The sequence below is a fragment of the Cucurbita moschata genome, unplaced genomic scaffold (genome assembly GCF_002738365.1).
Source record: "Cucurbita moschata cultivar Rifu unplaced genomic scaffold, Cmos_1.0 Cmo_Scf00025, whole genome shotgun sequence".
Classification (NCBI taxonomy): domain Eukaryota; kingdom Viridiplantae; phylum Streptophyta; class Magnoliopsida; order Cucurbitales; family Cucurbitaceae; genus Cucurbita; species Cucurbita moschata.
In genome coordinates, this window is record NW_019268541.1 from 3,501,774 (window position 1) to 3,523,010 (window position 21,237).

The window sequence follows — 21,237 nt, forward strand, 5'->3', positions numbered from 1 at the left end:
GGATGAGTTTTGTGTAATTCCCTTTTTGTTAGCCGATTTTCTTTTTTTCTTTATTTATTTATTTTTTAGTTCAATCCCATGACTCTATCGCTAGGGAGGAGAACAAAACACACTTTTAAGGCTGCATTTTAAAATCTTGAGTGGAAGTCGAAAATTAAAATACCAAAGAGGACAATATCTGCTAACGGTGAGTTTGAGTCGTTACAAATAGTATCAAAACTAGACACTAGACGATGTGTCAGCTTTCTCACTATTCCTCAAAGGGGGTAGACACGAGGCGGTGTGCCAGCAAGGACGCTGGGCCTGTTGAGGATTCCTTCTCTCTATTCCTAACATTTGGGATCAGTGTCATGCCCTGAACTTAGCCATGTCGATAGAATCCTCAAATATCGAACAAAGGATTGTGAGTCTCGAAGGTGTAGTCAAAAGTGACTAGAGTGTCGAACAAAGGGTGCACTTTGTTCAGGGCTCTAGAGAATGGAGTCGAGCCTCGATTAAGGGGAGGCTATTCAAGAGCTCCATAAGTATGAGGGGAGGCTTATAGTGTACTTTGTTTGAGGGGAGGATTGTTGAAGATTATTGGGAGTGAGTCCCACGGTTAATTTAGTGGAAGATCATGTGTTTATAAGTGAGGAACACTAGGAAACCCAAAGCAAAGCCATGAGAGCTTATACTCAAAGTGTACAATATCATATGACTGTGGAGAGTCGTGATTCTTAACAGGGCTCTGAATGTTGACGATTGTTAGCCTATATGTGATACTGGTTTTGTAGGAGAGGTAGATGACAAGAAAAACACTTATGGTTATGTGTACAGGAAAAACACTTACGGTTATGTGTTTTACTCAACGAAAGAGTTGTATCTTGGTCCTCCAAAACCAACCTGTATTTACTTTGTCCACTACTGAAATAGAGTTTGTGATAGCTACCTCTTATGCTTGTCCAGAGGGAGGTTTTACATTTTCAAGAGAAGTGTATCACTATGTCATGTGATAACAGTTTCTATCATTAAGATATCCAAGAATCCAAACATGCATGGACGCAACAAACACGTCGTTATAAGGCTTCGCCAAAGATGAAGTTATTCAGTTGAAACATTGTGTCACACAATGATATGAACCAAGAGACATCAATCATACAATATACTTCAATGAAAATGTGAAGAAAAGGTTGTCAAAATTATCAAAAGATGTTTCAATTCATGCTACATTGAAGAAAAATAAAGTTTGATTGTTGTAAATTTTGGGTGGGTTACAATTTAGAGTAATGTAGAGTTATTGTATTTTAAGACATTTTATTTACTTTATAGATTACATTTATTATGGTCATTAAGTATGAATGTTACGGAATGCCTTTACTAGTTTCATTTTGAGGCTATATAAAGCCATGTATGTTGTATTTGTAAACAGACTTGAAAAATATAGTAAAAGAAGCATTTATGCTCTTCTTTAGCAAATGACTAAGTTTATTTGCAACTCTATGTAGTTTAGGTTGCATGTAGAATCATTCAAGCTCGACATGATCAATCTTGCTTGTAGAGTGATTCGAGTCTCAATCAAGTGTTCTTGTCTTGAGATATTTGATCAACAAGAATCATTGAAGCTAGACATGATCGATCTTGCTTCTGGAGTGATTCGAATCTCAAACAAAGTGTTCTTGGCTTGAGATATTTGATCAACAAGGTAATCCGAATCTTATTCTCCTTGTATTGATTCCTTATCTTATCACACAAGAACATGTTGCAGTTATTATGAAAAAGCCACTTACGTTGGACGCGTTCATAAAATTGCGTGAGTCAATAGGTATGTATGTAGTACCACGAGTAAAATGAAAGCATTTTTACAATCAATTTAGGGGAGGAATGATTAAGATAGTTAGATTAGACCATTCCTTTAGGGTTGAAATGGTTAGATTAACCTATTTCTTCCGGGGTCTTTGTTAGTTTACTAGTTATATTAGTTTGTAAGGGCTATAAAAGAAAGTTCGATCACGTGGTTGGGGTATCAATTTGGAGTTACTGCATATGCTACTGGGTCACCCAGGTATGTCCGCTATGTATGGATCGACTGTGTATGGATCACTGGCTTAGACGGGCTTGATGGACTTTTGCCTTGATCAAGTTCGATTGTGGAGTGATTCAATTTAAAACAAGGTTCAAAATCTTAGTTCTAGATCTTTGATCAGTAATCTAATTTAGATTACTAGCCTTATCTCTTGCTTGATCCGAATTTTATTTTATTTTTCAATGCAATTGATTTCAAAATTTGTGTAGAGTATTTTTCTATTATTTGTATTAATTTAAGAGTATTTAAGAGTTTGAGAATATTTTTGTACTCGATTTGCTATACTACAGAGCATCAGATTGAAGATTTGAAGGTAGCGTGTTCGATCTACTCTCGACGCAGGTTTTTCAAAAAATCAAGTCTTCATAAATTAACCGTGAGTAGATTTTTTTTTTATATTAATTTAAAAGTATTTAAGAACTTGAAAATAGTTTTGTACTAATTGGCTACGTTACTTAGGGTTATGCAGCGATAGGTCAAAGTATTTGTAATTTATTTAACGAGTATTTTTTATATTAATTTAAGAGTATTCCAGAGCTCGAAAATAGTTTCGTACAGGTTGACTATATTACTTAGGGTTGTGTAGAGATAGCTTAGTTGGGAGAGCGTTAGACTGAAGGTCGCGTGATTGATCCACGCTCCTGGCACATTTTACAAAAAAACTAAAGACCTTGTAATATTTAATGAGTTGATGATTTTTTTTTATTAATTTAAGAGCTCGAAAATAGTTTCGTACAAGTTGGCTATGTTACTCTAGGGTTATGTGGGGATAGCCTAGTTGGGAGTCTTAAACTGAAGAATCTAAAGGTCGCGTGTTCGATCCACGCTCATGATACATTTTACAAAATCTTAATATATTAATTTAAGAGCTTGAATAGTTTCGTACTAGTTTGCTATGTTACTTTAGGGTTATGCGAGGATAGTTCAGTTTAGAGAGCTTCACATTGAAGATCTAAAGGTCGCGTTTCGATCCACTCTCGATGTACATTTTTATATTAATTTGTGTTCGTTCCATGCTCGCGTTGTCTACCAAAATTTTGAAGGTCCTAGCCAATGAAAAACAAGCTCGAGAAAACACACTTCACCCAAGTAAATAGCCATCCAGGCTTTCTCGAGTAATACTTATTGGGATCACTAAGACATACTGACATGCAAGCATACTTTGCCTTACGTGCAGAGAATATGCATGATTAGGACTTTAGGGGGGCAATTTTGGATACGAATACTTTGTATGTTATGAAAAATTACGATAATGCTCATAGGATGAGACTTTTATAATGCACATTATCTTAATGTTTTCCATTCCATACTTCACGTGATTAATAGGATTATCTCCCTAACTAAGTCTGCACAAAAATTTACGACAATCCTACGATGATTAATTAGTGTCCTTCCCATAAAGCATAGTTTCTAACATTGAGTTAATGGGGTCAGAGCTAGGCTCGTTAAACGATGATCTAGGTTAATTGTTGAGATATATTATTTATGGAATATATCTTAAATATTGTATCTTAATTTTTTTTCTTTTATGGTTTAATTTATAGTATATTTTATTTTATTCTCAATATTTAATTAGTTTATATTTTTCTTGTTGATATATATTAGTTGCTAGCTTGTATCCTATTTAAAGGATGTCAATATGAAGGAGAATACGAAATAGAAATAGAATTGGGAAGGCATGTATTCTCATTGATATTGATATCGTTTAAACAGGATACAAGCTAGCAACTAATACCTACCAACAATGAAAATATAAACTAATTAAATATTGAGAATAAAATAAAATATACTATAAATCAAATCCGAAAGAAAAGAATATTAAGATATAATATCTAAGATATATTTCATAAATAATTCATCACAACATTAATAGAAAACTACAGTGGTTACAGTTTCGTTCCACTCTCTAATAAATATGGGATCTTACAGAGATAATAAAATATAAACTTTGTCTAAAATAAATATTCATAAATTTGTTAAAGTTTCAATAATATTTTTAAATTAAAAAACAACAGTAAAGTAATTTTAAAAATTTTAAAATTTTTTACGTTTAAAACCATAATAATTGAATTTCCACGGCACACCCATCGTTTCCGACTATCCTGACGGCGACGACTATATTCAGGCGGCCTTGGACACGACCGGATCTGCAACGAGCGGTCCAGCCACGCCTGACGCGCCCGGAGACCAGCGTGGTTTCCAGCGGCTGCGAGATTCACCCACGCAAGGATTTCTCTGTGACATTGACTGTAGTGGTGGCGCGAACACCATTCGACCGCACCACGCACGATTTTCAGATCAGTTACCAACGCGTTTTGATTGCAAGACTCGAACAGTAGCGGCGCGGCCGTGTCTCCGACGTCCGACCATCTAACGGCGAGGTTCCCCTGCTCGAGTAGGGAGGATCCTTCGCAAGCGGACCACGAATTGCTTCATTTTCGTAATCCACACTCGAACGACCTCAAATTGAATTACACATTTTCTACAGAGTTCAGATTTGTGAGTTCAAACTCATTAATTTGTGAGTTTCAAGGGGTTTAATGTTTTATTTCACTGTATTGCAATGTTTTCAATGCGATTTCTAATTGAGAATTATTTCATTCTGTATATCTTTTCTCTAAGATTTCCACATAGCAACGCCCCTAGTAGGTCTATCTGAGTCTAAAAATTTGGATCTTATTGATGTGAGATGATTTGTGCTTATATCAATCCTAAAATTAACATATTGTTAAAATCAAATCTAAGCAAGCTGAGATTCACTTGTGTAGTTTTGTAGGTACGAAGAACTAGGATTGCTTTGTTCAGCTTTGCCAAATGAATGCCTTGTGTTGGAATCATCCAACAATTTCTCTGAAAGGCAGCAAAATTTTTGAGAATTATGGTTTCATTAGACTCGAATCGATGCCACATTTTCACCATGTAGCTGCATTGAAGATTTCAAATTCAGAATTGAAACCATCGCCATTGAAAGTCGAGAATCGGATGTTTATCTTAGGGATGGGTTTCGTTGGACGGTTCTTCGCGCAAGAACTAAAGAAGTTGGGATGGTAAAATGTCTGCAATTCCTAGTCATCTGTGTTTAACTTCAATAATGCCTTGCTGAACTTATAGAAATTAGAGAATTATCCTTTAATATCTTATGGATTTGGAATAGTTTTTGTATTGATTCGTCAAGTATCGACTGATTCATGATGTTTAAAGTTCGTTCTCTATTTGATATTTTGTTTTAAGAATTATAGCTGTGAAGTTAATGAAAGGGGCTTTGATCATTAGGGCTGTTTCTGGGACATGTAGAAACCTTGGGCAGAAGATGGAACTGGAGGAAAGGGGTTTTGATGTTCATATTTTTGATGCAAATAATCCAGAGTAAGTTTCTATAGTTTTGAGAGAACATAAATTAAACATATGCTATCCTTACATTATGTTACATCGATATGAAAATATTTCTAGTTCATGAGATTAGAGTTCTAAATGTAAACAAAATCGACACTGATGTCCGGTAAGCTTGTTCGGATGATATTACTGGTGAGGTTCACACCAAATGTGAGATCCCACATTGGTTGGAGAGGGGAACGAAGTATTCCTTATAAGGGTGTGGAAACCTCTCCCTAGTAGACGCGTTTTAAAACCGTGAGGCTGACGGCGATACGTAATAGGCCAAAGCGAACAATATTTGCTAGCGGTGAGCTTGGGCTGTTACAAATGGTATTAGAGCTAGGCACCGAACAGTGTACCAGCGAGGGCGTTGGGCCCCAAGGGGGTGGATTGTGAGATCCCACATTGGTTGGAGAGTGGAACGAAACATTTCTTATAAGGGTGTGGAAACCTCTCCCTAGTAGACAAGTTTTAAAACCGTGAGGCTAACGGCGATACGTAACAAGCCAAACGGACAATATCTACTAGCGGTGAGCTTGGGCTGCTACAAATAGTATCAAAGTCAAGCACCGAACAGTGTGCCAACGAGGACGCTGGGCCCCAAGAGGGGTGGATTGTGAGATCCCACATTGGTTGGAGTGGGGAACGAAGCATTTCCTTATAAACATGTGCAAACCTCTCCCTAGCAGACGCGCTTTAAAACCGTGAGGTTGACGGCGATACATAACGGGTCAAAGTGGACAATATCTGCTGTTGTGAGTTTGGGCTGTTACACCAAACCCCATGAGCTTAGTGCTCGTATGTGGATTATATCGTTTCTTACACATGTAGAATAGATATAGAAACTTTTATGATCATCTGATAGTACTGAACAATCTGCTCAAAGCTCGTAGTTTAACTATTTGGAAGTTGATGTACTTATAATGTGAAGTTTTTATTGGCCGTGTTCCATGTTTGATTCGTAGACCGGGCGCTCTAAAAGCAATGAAGTATCATACTCACCTTCTCGTTTCGATTCCACCAGATGTGGATGTTGGTGATCCTGTATGCCATTATATTTCTCTGTTTTCTTTTGAATACTGATGCAGGATATTTGTAGAAACTTTTGTTGAGATTAATTAAGGGTTTGAGTTGAGGCTTTAGAAGTTTCTGAAGGGGGATTTCACGGCTGATGTAATCTGAAATGCCTTAGATTAATCGCAATAAAATGTTTGTAACATTGTCCTGCATCAAATACTCCGTATTGGGTTATCTTATGTGATTGTTCTTGATGTTCTTGCTGTTCTTGCACTGACATTGCAGCTGCTCCAGCATGAAAAATTATTAAGGGCTAGTTTACAGGGTGGAGATCTTCAATGGCTTTGCTATTTGTCATCAACAAGTATGTGCTCTTTTTGTAATATACACAGACAAGCATTTCTTTGGAATCCCATATCGATTGGAGAGGAGAACGAAACATTCTTTATAAGAGTGTGGAAACCTCTCTCTAGCAGACATGTTTTAAAAACTCTAAGGGGAAGCCCAAAGAGGACAACATTTTCTAGCGGTGTGCTTGAGCTGTTAAAATTTCCCTCCGTCGTACATGCATTTAAAACAGTTGAAGAACATAGGTCTAGCAAGCAAGCATGTAAGAATTTTTTGAGCTCTCTCTCTCTGGCCCCTTTTGCCTCTCTTCCTCTCTTAAAGACGGGGGTTCCCTAGGACCTAAACCTTAACTTCATAGAGCCCTCCCTCTTGCGAAGCAATCATCTTTATCGTCTCTGTTCATCTTATTTCAACTATCGAAATCGTTTTGTTGCTGCTGGATGTATTAAGTTGCCAGTGGCGGCTATGGCCATGGATGGAAGTATAAAATTTGTGAATATAGGAGATCCTACTGTGAGATCTTATATCGGTTGGAGAGGGAAACGAAGCATTCTTTGTAAAGATGTGGAAACCTCTCCTTAGCCGATGCATTTTATAACCTTGAGGGGAAGTCCAAAAGGGAAAGCCCAAAGAGGACAATATTTGCTAGCGGTGGGTTTGAGTTGTTACAAATGGTATTAGAGCCAGACACCGGACGATGTGTCAACAAGGAGGTTGAACCCCGAAGGGGGGTGGACACCAGGCGGTGTGCCAATGAGGACGCTGGGCCCCGAAAGGGGGCGGATTTGGGGGGTCCCACATCGATTGGAGAGGGGAACAAAACATTTTTTATAAGAGTGTGGAAATATCTCCCTAACAGATGCGTTTTAAAATCTTGAGAGGAAGCCCGAAGACAATAGATGCTAGAGGTGGGCTTGAGCTGCTCCACCCACCTTGTTCGTGCATAACCATTTTGCCACTAGAGACTGGTCATAGAAATGACATATCTTTATTATTGACTATGATCAACGTTTCTTCTTTGTGGCAGGTGTTTATGGAGATCATGGTGGTGATTGGGTGGATGAAGAGTAAGTGATTTTGGTTAAGTCCTCACCACCATTTAGTAAATCAATTTCGTATTAAATGCGTAATTACTCTATGGTAGCAACCCGACGAATCCCTCGAGTCAGACGGGTAAGTCGAGGATCAAAGCTGAGGAGCAATGGTTAAATTTCGGTAATGATCTTGGCCTCTCAGCGCACGTATTTCGGCTCGGAGGTATCTATGGTCCTGGTAGAAGGTCGTGTCATCCTTTCTCTTGATATTCGTATTAGAATGTTCTTTTTACAAATGATTGGTTTTTCTCATCCAGTGCTATCGACACATTAATCAAGCAAAAGTCGTTATCCGAGCGTCAACAACGTAGAGGACGTAGACAATACACATCTCGAGTTCATGTTCTCGACATCTGCCAAGCTCTTAAAGCCTGTATTCAAAAGCCTTCATCCAGGTAACGTAACACATCAATATCATGTAGTTAGAGTGAGGAATGGAGCAAGAATTCAATACTGGATGTGCATTTGCAGGAGAGTTTACAACATAGTCGACGACGATCCGTCTCCAAGGGAAGAAGTTTTCTCGTATGCTCGGGATTTGGTTATGAAAAAGTGGCCTGGTAAAATCGAACAGTTGTCGGAGAAGATGGAAGCAAGTGTTATTAAGAATGGGAGTGGAAGGGGTGAAAAAAGAGTGTGTAATGTACGTATGAAAAGGGAGTTGGGAGTGAGTCTTGTGTTTTCCAGTTATAAATCAGGATTGCAGAACATAATTGACCAAATGGGAGATGATGAACCCTTCTAAATGGAGAGACCTCCAAATTTTTGGACCATGTTAGGGTAAGGAGTGTTTCGGTTATAAAAATTGGGGGTGTTCATAGGTCGGGTCGGGTAAGATAGTGACACTTTTTAGACCTAACCTATGTTTATGTTGTAATTTTTTTCGATCTAAGAACAAAATTTCTTCATTTTATTTTGACTTGAAATCGAATGAAGAACGTCCGCAACCGTGTATTTGGACCCACACTTGAAATCTACATAGGAGTCTTTCTAGCCACATGTGAAGGGTTATTTCTCACCCGTTCGACTTCTGTTCGACTCTTTTGCTCCGGTTTCAATACTAAGTTATTATAACTTAATTAGGGTTTGCCAACCATTTTTTCTAGAAATTTAGAGTACCGAGCTCATAGGAAACAAGAGCAGACAGGAGACGCAGGATCAATTATGAAGCCATTCTAACTTCTTTGAGAACTAATTATAGGGATCACTAGGATGTGTTAGTATTCAAGTATAATCGATCATATATAGCTAGAAAATGCATGTTTAAGGCGTTGGATTGAGCTGTAAAGCTGTGTAAGATGTTTCCATTGTGCTAGATCCTTTGTATTGAGAATGAGATTTATACTTCAGGATCACTATTGGGCATGTACGTATGTTTTGAGACTAAGATTTGTACTTCAAGTGATTGATTAAGTTACCTCTCTGTTTAGCATGCATGTATCTTTTGAAAATGAGATATGTATTCCATGTGATTGACTTATTTGAGCATGCATGAATGTATTGAATTTAGAAGAGGTTATTAGAGCTAGGACAGTTTTACGATGACCTAAGTTTAAACGCCTCCAGTAGACCAAGTACCCCAAGATCGTGAGCAACGATTAGAGGCTTAGACCCTAGGAACCAAGGTAACCCTAAGGAATTAGTCTAGAGAGAGTTTTGAAGATGAGAGTTCAAGATTTAAACTGCTTAGACCCCCTAAGATCCTAGGTAATATCCACGACACCTACAGAAGAAGAAAGTTTATGAGGCCTACTAGTAGTGTGAACGGTATTACCAGAGTTTCACCTCTTATCTCCTTTAACACATCATTAGTGTTATTGACGACCTAGGTCAGACCTAATAGCGCTCCTACCAAGTGGTGGTAGGAATTCAAAAGTAATATCACCAAGGTTGGCCTAGGCTAGATAGGGTAGCGTGTCAAGGCGACTAGGTGTCATTATCTCGTAAAAATGGAAAGGGGTTTTCTGAACTAAGCCAATGCACCATAAACCCATCCTAAGAGGAGGCAAGGGACCACACATGTAGACTCAATAACTAGCTAGCACTTGCGGTCACTCCCCTAGACCTTTTCACTTTATAATAGTTCTTGTAGAAGGGTTCCCAGTTAACCTTATACAAACATGTTTAGAGAGAGACACCATATTGTCCTATGATATATGACGATGTCGTGCCTTCACCCAAGATACATGTCATTCACTATCAAAGAAAACTAAGTTGACTTAGTCTAACAAACATAAAAGAAGGTTCATCCTAGAACTCAGTTACGTCAATCCAGCAGATCTACGACGCTAGAAAAAGTGAGCAACTTCTAGGTCCCGAGATCTGTGACATGCAAGAGAATTGCTCAAAATTTTTTGAGGCCTACCCAATAGCTCAAATAGTTGGAGAACATAGACCCAAACTTCCTAGAGTCTAAAAGTCCATGGTAATTTAGTAGGGTAAATATGCGATGAGATAGATTGCTTACTAAGTATGTTTCCTAAGTTGAATAAAACGACATAACTCTTTAGTATTGCATAGTTTAGAGGATCTGACCAAGTCTTATTTGTGTTAATATCTCAATCATCGAGAGTCTAAGTTAACACTATCAACGGTATATAAATTAGACACACGATATAATGATTCTAAGTGAGATAGGTGTCTAATTATAAGGCAGCTACTTTTTGAGAATATTTTTTTTGATTCATTCGTGTTACTCTTCTTTTTCAGGGCGTCCTTAAGTTTACACAGTTAGTGACGAGACCGTACTAGAGTTGATGGGCTATGAGCCCATGGAGCTCAGAATTACCGATCATATATTTAAAATATGTGGAAACCCATATTGTAAGCTTTTGTCGTATATTTATTGAGATATAAAAGTTCTGAGTTGATTTCTGTTCTTTAGTAATGGTCTATAGTTAATGTTTAAAAGGTCGAATCGTTACATCTTGACCATACACTAAAACCTAATACCTAAATTACAAATCAAAATGGCAAAGAACATTGAAGGATCACGTGATATCTATTCCATGGGACCTTTGACCTAATGGGTTGCCCTTAGTTTAGGGTAGCATGTCCTTGAGAAACTTGCTGAAATCCTTTTAGGACTTTTAGTTAATGAAATCACTTGAAATAACTTTGCTTACCAACTTAAAAGTAGACCATATAAATATGCTCTTTCTACCTTCATAACCTCAAACCTTAGGCTTCGAAATTAAATGCGACTTTAATATCGCTTCTAACATGGTCGACTATGCCTATTTTTCATTTAAACTAGGTTTTTTTTTTGAAAAAAATATAAATAAGTGGTTTTATAGGAAACTATTTGAAATAATTTTATAATTATTTGAATATAATTAAATAAGGGGTGTTCATATGACTCAATAATCCGATTAATCAAGACTATTCAACCCAAAGATAAAAGTTAGGTTGAGTTAGATTTTTTCAGTTTGGGTTGGATTGAGTTTTTGAAAAATTGATAATTCGAGTCGGTTTGGGTTAACATCTTTTTGTTGTGTCAACCCGATCAACTCCAAAATAGGGTTACAGTCCAACCCAACCCGACTGTACCCTACTTTTAAGATTATTATGAATATTAAGAATATTTGACGTTTGTAACATATGTTAGTAATGGATTGTGACTTATGAATGTTTTATATTTGAACTTTATAAAATTTTAGTTATATATACACATGTATTAAGAATACGTATGATTTTTTTCAGTAATTAAAAAAAAACAAAAAAACAATCCGACAATCCAGCCCGAAAATAGAGGGTTGGGTAGTTGTGAAATCCTAGTTGGGGAGGAGAACGAAACATTCTTTGTAAGGGTATGAAAATCTCTCCCTAGCAAACACGTTTTAAAAATCTTGAGGGGAAGCTTGAAAGAGCAAGCCCAAATAAAATAATATCGGTTAGTAGTGGGGTTGGACTGTTACAGTAGTAAACACTATTCGGGTTGCTCGGGCAAAAAAGATTTCTCCAACCTAACTCAGCTCGGACTGTTACAATAGTGAACTCTATTCAGGTTGCTCGGGTAAAAAAGATTTCTTCAACCTAACTCAGCTCGAAGCGTTACAGTAGTGAATTCTATTCGGGTTACTCGGGTACAAAAGATTTCTCCAGCGTAACTTAGCTCAAACTGTTACAATAGTGAACTCTATTCAGGTTGTTCGGGTAAAAAAGATTTCTTCAACCTAACTCAGCTCGGACTGTTACAGTAGTGAACTCTATCGGGTTGCTCGGGTAAAAAAGATTTCTCCAACCTAATTCAGCTCGAACTGTTATAGTAGTGAACTCTATTCGGGTTGCTCGAGTAAAAAAGATTTCTCCAACCTAATTCAGCTCGGACTATTACAGTAGTGAACTCTATTCGGGTTGCTCAAGTAAAAAAGATTTCTCCAACCTAACTCAGCTGGTGTACACCGAATATTCAAATTTTGGTAGGGGAAATTTATGAGAGTGAAAAAATAGGTCGAAAATTGCAACACTTTTTTGTTTGAAAAAATAAAAATGGATGTAGGTAATAAGGGTTAGGTCAACTGTTTTTCCAACCGAAGTTAATTGGGTTGGAGGACATAGTTGTAGGGTAGTTGGTAACCATAAACCTCTCCTTTCTTTTATTACTAACCGTTGGATTATTTTCGATTCAAACATATTTTTAATTACTAAAATTGCATTAATTTATTTTCGATTTTCTCAAAGATATTAATAATTATTCGAAAGAAATAATAATAATAATTAATAGCATTATTGATTTTAAAGGGAATGGATTTTTTTTAATTATATTTAATTGATACTTGAAAACAAAAAGACTAGTTTATTATTCTAGTAAATCAATAAATTCCAACATTTTTTAGACTTTAATACTTTATTAATGACACAAATTTTAATTTAGGTAAGTGGTTGCTTCGAGTTTCTTATTTTATAAAATAATTTCAAAATTATCCCGTAGATATTGTCCTCTTTGGGCTTTCCCGAAATCAGGTTCCCCTCTTCTCCTCCCCAATCAATGTGGGATATCACAATTCACCCCCTTCGGAGCCCAGCGTCCTTACTGGCACACCGTCTCATGTCTACCCCCGAACGTTTGCTAGGGGAAGGTTTCCACACTCTTATAAATGGTGGTTTGTTCTCCTCTCCAACCAATGTGGGACATCATAATCCACCCCCCTTAGAGGCCCAACGTCCTTATTGCACACTTCCTCGTGTCTACCCCCCTTTGGGGAACAGCGAGAAGGCTGGGGTTTCCACACTCTCTTATAAATGGTGGTTTGTTCTCCTCTCCAACCAATTTGGGGGACATCATAATCCACCCCCCTCAGAGGCCCAACGTCCTTATTGCACACCTCCTCGTGTCTACCCCCTTTGGGGAACAGCGAGAAGGCTGGGGTTTTCACACTCTTATAAATGGTGGTTTGTTCTCCTCCCCAACCAATTTGGGGGGTTTCCATACTCTTATAGACGGTGGTTTGTTCTCCTCCCCCAACCAATTTGGGACATCACAATCCACGGTTTTCACACTCTTATAAATGGTGGTTTGTTCTCCTCCCCAACCAATTTGGGGGGTTTCCATACTCTTATAGACGGTGGTTTGTTCTCCTCCCCCAACCAATTTGGGACATCACAATCCACTCTCCTTCGAGGCCCAGCATCCTCACTGGCACTCTTTCCTTCCTCCGATCGATGTGGGACCGCCCCCAAATCCACCCCCTTTGGGGCCAGCGTCCTTACTGGCACACCGCCTCGTGTCTACCCCCTTTAGGGAAGAGCGAAAAGGCTGACACATCGTCCGGTGTCTGGCTCTGATACCATTTGTAACGGTCCAGATCCACCGCTAGCAGATATTGTTCTCTTTGGGCTTTCCCTTTCGGGCTTCTCCTCAAGGTTTTAAAACATGTCTCCTAGGGGAAGGTTTCCACACCCTTAAAAATGGTAGTTTGTTCTCCTCCCCAACCTATGTGGGACATCACAATAATAATTCTAGATCCTTTTATATTTTATTTAATCTTGAATCTAAAATTTTCAAGAATGAGTTATCTCAAAATGTCATGTTTAAAAATATATTAAAACGGAAGCATTTAAAAATATTAAAGGAGTCATCTCATGACATGTTTTATAAACCTGCTTGTTACTCTCACGCTACGACCTTGCCCTTAATTATTTTTAAATGGGTACGAGTATTAGAAATATCAACAAGACACTCCCTTATCGAGAATAGACATGAACACATGTATAGTAACAACGAGCGTTTTATTTTTTAAAAAGGATCAGTTGTTTATGGCGTGTCTTTGATCAAGATTGTCTAGCTCAACTATAACTTGCACATAGAGACACCACTCAACCCATACAATGGTGACTAGTTTTTTAAAAAGTTATGGGCTATCCATAATGGCATAAAATCCTCAACAAATTTAAGAAAGATAAAAAGAGCGAAAAAAAATAAAGCAAAGAATAATCCCTTATGTTACTCTTTCTCGTACGATAGTTCTAGTCGATGTTTGATGAGGACAACACTATGATCAGCAGCGAGGTGAGACGTGCAAAGATTTGGCAACCAAAAGTGGCAGTAAAGATGCTACAAGAGAAAGAGAGAGAGAGAGCACCACGTTAATGACGAGGGGCAGTGGTGCGATTACTATGTCTAAGCGAGAAATATGCACGGTGAGATGACATTTGATGCTTAAAAGGAAAGCAAATTGGAATGGTGGCGTGACATCCATTGCAGGGATTACTAGGGTTAATCGAGAAAACGAGTCAAGTTACATTGCAACGGGGACGTTTGGTGCTAGAAATTCTATGAGGAGATTCAAACTCGCCCGATTTTATAGTCGAGTAGGTTGGAGACTATCTTATTAACATGTTAAAAAATAAATATTATAAAAACATGATGCTGTTACTTATGACCAATCCATTAACAAGAAATCTCACTTAATCAAGCATATTTAAAAGCTGTTAAGAGTGGTTGAATTGGCAACCCTACGATTATTATATTATATTATCTTATATGTATTATATATAAGACTATAATTATTATTAATAATATATATTGAACACTCAGATAAAATTCTAGATGGATTTAATAACTCATATTGAAAGGGAAAGCCCAAAGAAAACAATATCTGCGAACAGTGTACTTGGACCGTTACAAATGGAATTAGAGCTAGACATCGGACGATGTGCCAGCGAGGAGGCTCTTCTCCAAAAGGGGGTAGACACGAGCCGGTGTATCAGTAAGGAAACTGGGCCTCAAAGGGGGGTGGATTGTGACATCCTACAATCCCACATTGGGAGGCTCTTCCCCGAAAGGAGGTAGACACAAGCTGGTGTGCCAGTAAGAACACTGGGTCTCAAAGGGGGTGGATTGTGACATCCTACAATCCCACGTTAGTTGGAGGAGAGAACGAAATACCTTTTATAAAGGTGTGGAAACCTTTCCGTAACAGACGGCTTTTAAAAAGTCTTGAGGGGAAGCCCGAACCCGAAAGGGAAAGCATGTAATTACCAAAAAAAAAAAAAAAAAAAACCCTAATTTTTTCGATATTAAAAGTTTTGAATAGTATTAATTACCCATCCAAAATATGTAGCTATTAAATAAAAGCACAGCCTTTAAAGGTGTTCAAAGATTCTATGTTTGGCCACATCACACCCAATTTTTCAGCTCACTCACACAAACCATACCCTTTTTGAGCTGGCACTGTAATGTAAACAACCAAATCTCACCCCTCTTCTCTATATAACATCCTTCCATCTCCCCTCCATTTTTCACATCCAAATTCTTTCACTTCAACCTTTTTCCTTTTTCGTCTCGCCTTCAATGGCACCGCACTCGTTTGTCGACGTTCTTGTCATCGTGCTTGCCTTAGCTTCTTTGAGCCCCCGAGCCAAGGCGGGGAGGAGTTTCTTCGTCTTTGGAGACTCTCTCGTTGACAATGGCAATAACAACTACCTTGCCACCACAGCCCGTGCCGATGCATACCCGTATGGCATCGATTTCCCGACGCATCGCCCGACTGGCCGCTTCTCCAACGGCCTTAACATCCCTGATTACATAAGTTGGCATCATTTTCTCTCTCTGTTTTTAGTAGCTTTAATCTTTTATTCATATTCTTAACACACGACTTTCAGGTAAGCAACTCGGGTCGGAGTTCTTACTTCCTTATTTGAGTCCGGAGCTCAACAGTCGGAGGTTGCTCGACGGCGCCAATTTCGCTTCGGCTGGCATTGGCATTCTCAATGACACGGGAATTCAGTTTGTACGTCCACATTACTTCCTTCCTCTAATTCTTAAGTATCTTTTGACGATTTTATCGATGATGAATTCATCGACTCGCCCTTTGTGCCAATGTCGAAATGGTTGAAAATGTGCATGGTGCAGATCAATATAATAAGAATGTTCAGGCAATTAGAGTACTTTGAAGAGTACCAAAAGAGAGTTGCAGCCCTGATTGGAGCTCAAAAAACAACCCAACTCGTAAATGGAGCCTTGGTTCTGGTTACCGTTGGTGGAAATGATTTCGTCAATAATTACTATCTCGTCCCCTTCTCCGCTCGGTCAAGGCAATATGCTCTCCCCGATTACGTCAAGGTACTCATCGTTGAGTATCGAAAGCTCCTCCTGGTAATATCTCCCTTTCTCATTTTGTTCTATAAATTTTTTTGTTACGTCAAGGTACTCATCATTTAGTATAGATTAATTGAGGATGTATAAATTAAAACTTCAAACTAATAATTATATTAATTTAAACCCTAATTCTCGTACGTGGATAGAGTTAACCACTTTTTATTAATGATTTAATTTTTAACTAGTTTTACTTAATTAGATTTAAAATGACTTGAAAATAATAAAAATAAAATTACCCTAATTCTAAAATTCAAAATTAGAAAAATAATAATAATAAAGCATATACTCTCAACATCAACTCTCGATAAGACGATGAGATTGTAATTTTATGATGCAGAGGCTTCACGAGCTCGGAGCGCGACGAGTTCTGGTTACAGGAACAGGGCCGCTAGGGTGCGTCCCAGCAGAATTAGCGATGCGAGGAAGCAGCGGCGGGCAGTGCTCGGCGGAGCTGCAACGGGCAGCGGCATTGTATAATCCACAACTTCTTCAAATGATCAAAGGACTCAATGCCCAAGTTGGTTCCAATGTGTTTGTGGCTGTTAATACTCAACAAATGCACAATGATTTCGTCTCCAATCCTCAAGCATTTGGTATGTCTAAAATTTTGCTAAGTTTATGTCTATATGTCCTTTAATGATAATGTAAATTGGTGTATGGTAGGGTTTGAGACATCAAAAGTGGCATGTTGTGGACAAGGGCCATACAATGGCTTAGGGCTTTGCACCGAAGCATCAAACTTATGTTCGAACAGAGATGCGTATGCGTTTTGGGATGCCTTTCATCCTTCTCAAAAGGCTAATGGTATGATAGTGAAGCAAATGTTGTCGGGGTCAACCAAATATATGTACCCTATGAACCTCACAACCATCTTTGAATTGGATTCTAGGACTTGAAAAATTGCAATAAAAGCAATACCGAAAGCCACGAAACCAAGAAAGAACAAGACAGAGAAAAGATATAATCTTCTTTTGCCTCTTATAATCAAAAGGGTTTGAATTATGTCGTTTTTAATGTTGCATTTGCTTTGGTTTGTGTTTAGTGTTGTGTTGTTGGCTTGATCGAGAAAATGTGCATGTTTTGAATTATTTATATAATGACCTAACTTATAGACCTAAACTGATCGGGCTGTTACTAAATGCATGTCATCGTTATTATACTAGATGGAAAAGAAATTATAAAAGTTAACAAAAGTATTAGTACTACTCTGAAGTTAGAAGGTGGCTCTCCCTCGAGTTGCATGCAACTTAAAAGCTGAAACTATAAGGCTTTTTTTTTCAATTTATGGGCCGGTACAATCTATCCACTTTAAAAGAACTTTCGTCCTTGAGACTTTTACTCTTGAACCCCTTCCGACACCCAGCCTTATTCTCACGTTCCTTGGAAAAACTATGAATATTTAACCATCATTTTCATGTTTCTTTCTTGGATTTGTGATTCTACCAAAAGATTTGCACGAGTTTTTCTTTTTAACTGAAGCTATGGTCTAGTTATAGTGACTCGTAATCAATAACATGAGACAAATCTCTTGTACACCTAAAGATTATGAACTCTCTAAAGATTGGTTGTAATGCTAATAAGTAGGCTACTAAACTAATTCGGTCCCGTATCTCAAATGGCACACTCACGTGGACTCAACTTCTCTTTATATTCCAAACTCATAATATCCTTCATTCATGTTATATTTAAGAACACCTGGTTACCCCTTTCAAACTCTAAAATCTTTTATGTTTCATGTTATTGTAACTCTTTTATGTACTTGGATACATCCTCATCCTTATCTTTTGAGCAACTATATTGAAGCTTGGACTAACTCACGCTCTAACAACTTGCACTCTTCAATGGTCTCAACACACATGGGATCTGCATTTTTTTTTCACAACGTGCCCTAAAATGTGTCATATTGATTGTTGACTACTAACTGTTGTATAAGTGAAGTTCATAAAATGCAAGTGAGTGTCCTAACTACCTATAAAATCTTATGAACAAACATACAACATGTCCTACAAAGTGAGATGTAGGCCTTCAATTTAACCATTCGTCTGTTAGTGAAAAGTTGTACTAAACTCAAACTTTATGCCTAACTCTCACGGGCGATTTTACCAAAAGCTCGATGTGAATCGAGAATCTCTATCTGACACTCCAAGCAACCTAACAATCTCTTCCAAACGCAATTGAATTCAACTACTCATATATTTGAGAAAATCTTTGCTTCTTTACAGAAGGCACTCGTTTCACACTATTAACTTAATCTACAATTAGTAAGAAATTTGTAATGGCATGAATCGAATTATCTTCTTTATAAACAAGGTTAATCCGCCCCTTGAAAAATACTAGGGCGTATGGATCCTTGGTCTAGTAGCTCATATATATATATATACACACATACACATACATACATGTATGTATATATGTATATGTAAGCTACATCACTTTGTTAGTCATCACTTTCATTCAAGTTAGCTTTTTTTTTTTTTTTTTTTTTTTTTTTTTTTTTTTTTTTTTTTTTTTTTTTTTTTTCAACGAGGGACTATATTAGCTTCTTATAATAATTTGACCACACCTTCGTAGCATAGACCAATTGCTTTAGCATTATACAATATTTCCTTTGGTCTACTTCAATACCGAGGTAATACGTGAGTAACTCGAGATCAGTCTTCTCAAATTATTTCATCATTTGTTACTGAGCTCTTTGATGTCTTCCACATTTGTACCTGTGACGATCAAGTCATCAACGTACACGCCACTATGAGTGTTTTAGCTCCATTGTTTCTTGTATACACTACTTGTTTTTATGAGAACTTCATGAAGTTTAGACTCTTTAAGCTCTTGTCTAGGCATAAGTTTCACGCCCTAGGTGCTTGTCGTAAACAATAGAGGGTCTTTGACAACTTCTATACTTTGTGCTCTTCGGTTTTGATGAGAACCCTTTGGGTTGGGCAACATACACTTCTTCTTGGAGGTTATCATTTAGGAACGCTGATTTGACATCCAAGTGATGGACCTCCCACCGGTGTTGAGCTGCGAGAGCAAGAATCAGCTTTATAATGTCGAGTCTAGCCACAAAATCCAATTCTTGTTGCTATACATAGCCCTTAGCCACAAGTCTTGATTTATGCATGATAACATTTGTTTCACTATTCTTCCTCAAATTAAACACCACTCCAAACCAATGGGCTTGTGTCCGAGCAGTAACTTAAGTGAGTGTCCAGGTCTTGTTCTTCTCAATGATTTTAAACTCTTTTTGCATGACCTCCTGCCACGTCATCTTAGTTACTGCCTCACGATAAATTTTTGGCTCCTCTGCCACAAGCAACACTAGCTGTCAAGATCCAATTCTTCTTCAAGTGTATCAACATAAATTTCAGTGAGAGAACGGAACTTCTTTGGTCCTCCATCTATTGTTGATTCTTATATGCTCTCGCCTCAACTCTCTTGTTATAAAGAATTCATCACACCTTTCAATGTCCCTCGTGATGACATGTGTAAACTTGTTGGTGTCAGTGCACTTTCTAGGTTTGTCCATTTCCCACTTCTTCGAGAGTAGTTAACTCTATAAAAGTCTGTTTGTTATCATCGACGCTACACCAATCTCACTTCTTTTCTTCTTCGAATATGACATCTTTACTTACATGAATTTTCTCATGTTGCAGATCATACAACTTGTGTGCCTTGGTCCCATCCTCTCCGCCAAAATATTCTATTTTTTGAACTCTGACATCATTCATATATAGTTTTGCAGTCTTAACATCTGATATACAACTGAAGACTCTTAGACATCCGAAGTGAGGTGTCTTACCGAACGATGTTTCATAGGGGGTACAAGTGTCCAATGACTTTGTTGATAAATGGTTTAGAAGATAAACCGCTTGTCGTATTGCCTCACCCATGAAAATCGTCGAGACTTGCGTGCTATTGAGTAAGTTTCTTGTAGAGTGTACGGTGTGGTAAGTTGATACTTCATACCTTTTTTTTTTTGCAAGATTTTGAGAAGCTTTGGGATAAGAACTCAGCACCTTGGTCAGTGCACAAGGCTTTTAGCTTTTGATCAGAACTATTTTCAACACGTCTTTTGAACTTCTTAGATGCACATAGTGCTCTCTTTTTTTCTCTAAGCATGTACACTCACTTCCAACCGCTATACTCGTCAATAAATAAAAGAAAATACTTGTTACCAGCAATAAACGATGAAGTGATCGGGCCACATAAATTTACATGAAACAATTGTAGTGGTCGCTTAGTACAAATACTTGTTTCAGTTGGGAGCAATAATCTTGCTTGTTTGGACACAAGGAAACTTTCGCATAGTTGCTCGAATGTATATTTTGGGTAGCCACATAGCCTTCTTCTTCTCTCTCATCATTTTGAGCGCCTGAAAGTTCATGTGCCCAAGTCTTGCATGTCATAGCCAAACTAGGTCTATATAAGTGCCTTCTATAGATATGTGGTCTGGCTGGTCTCCAATAGTATCTTGTACATGCGTTTTTGTGACCGTTTTACCTTCATCAGCAAGGCTCTATTTCTATCGAACATCTTGGGGAATGAACTAACAAACTCCACTATGGTTGCCTTCTTTTTTTCATTTGACTTGTAACAATCATTATAAAAAAAGATTGCCGAGTCATCGGAAGCCCCAAGGATTCCAGCGATGTGCCAGAATCTTCTAAGACACAATCCTAGTTAATGTTAATAATGATGATGATTTTAAATGTCATATTGCATCATGATGATGATTTTTC

At 37.8% G+C, this 21,237-nt stretch overlaps 2 protein-coding genes across 3 annotated transcripts; both read left to right on the forward strand.

Moving 5' to 3' along the window:
* The first annotated feature begins 4,154 nt into the window (after positions 1-4,154).
* On the forward strand, positions 4,155-8,669 carry LOC111461506 (protein YeeZ-like). 2 transcript variants are annotated; one of them, XM_023105045.1, is made up of 9 exons: positions 4,155-4,583; positions 4,831-5,109; positions 5,336-5,428; positions 6,403-6,481; positions 6,740-6,818; positions 7,830-7,869; positions 7,947-8,081; positions 8,154-8,291; positions 8,368-8,669. In XM_023105045.1, exons 2-9 carry the CDS (start codon positions 4,877-4,879, stop codon positions 8,639-8,641), a joined length of 1,071 nt encoding a protein of 356 aa, XP_022960813.1. In that variant the 5' UTR covers positions 4,155-4,583; positions 4,831-4,876; the 3' UTR covers positions 8,642-8,669. The 2 variants fall into 2 exon arrangements, with proteins under 2 accessions (XP_022960813.1, XP_022960814.1); XM_023105046.1 differs by having other exon boundaries at positions 6,403-6,469.
* A 6,956-nt stretch (positions 8,670-15,625) lies between these two features.
* Positions 15,626-17,617, forward strand: LOC111461320 (GDSL esterase/lipase At5g33370-like). The gene is made up of 5 exons (XM_023104816.1): positions 15,626-15,929; positions 16,003-16,130; positions 16,253-16,495; positions 16,836-17,091; positions 17,162-17,617. Exons 1-5 carry the CDS (start codon positions 15,692-15,694, stop codon positions 17,392-17,394), a joined length of 1,098 nt encoding a protein of 365 aa, XP_022960584.1. The 5' UTR covers positions 15,626-15,691; the 3' UTR covers positions 17,395-17,617.
* Positions 17,618-21,237: the final 3,620 nt, after the last annotated feature.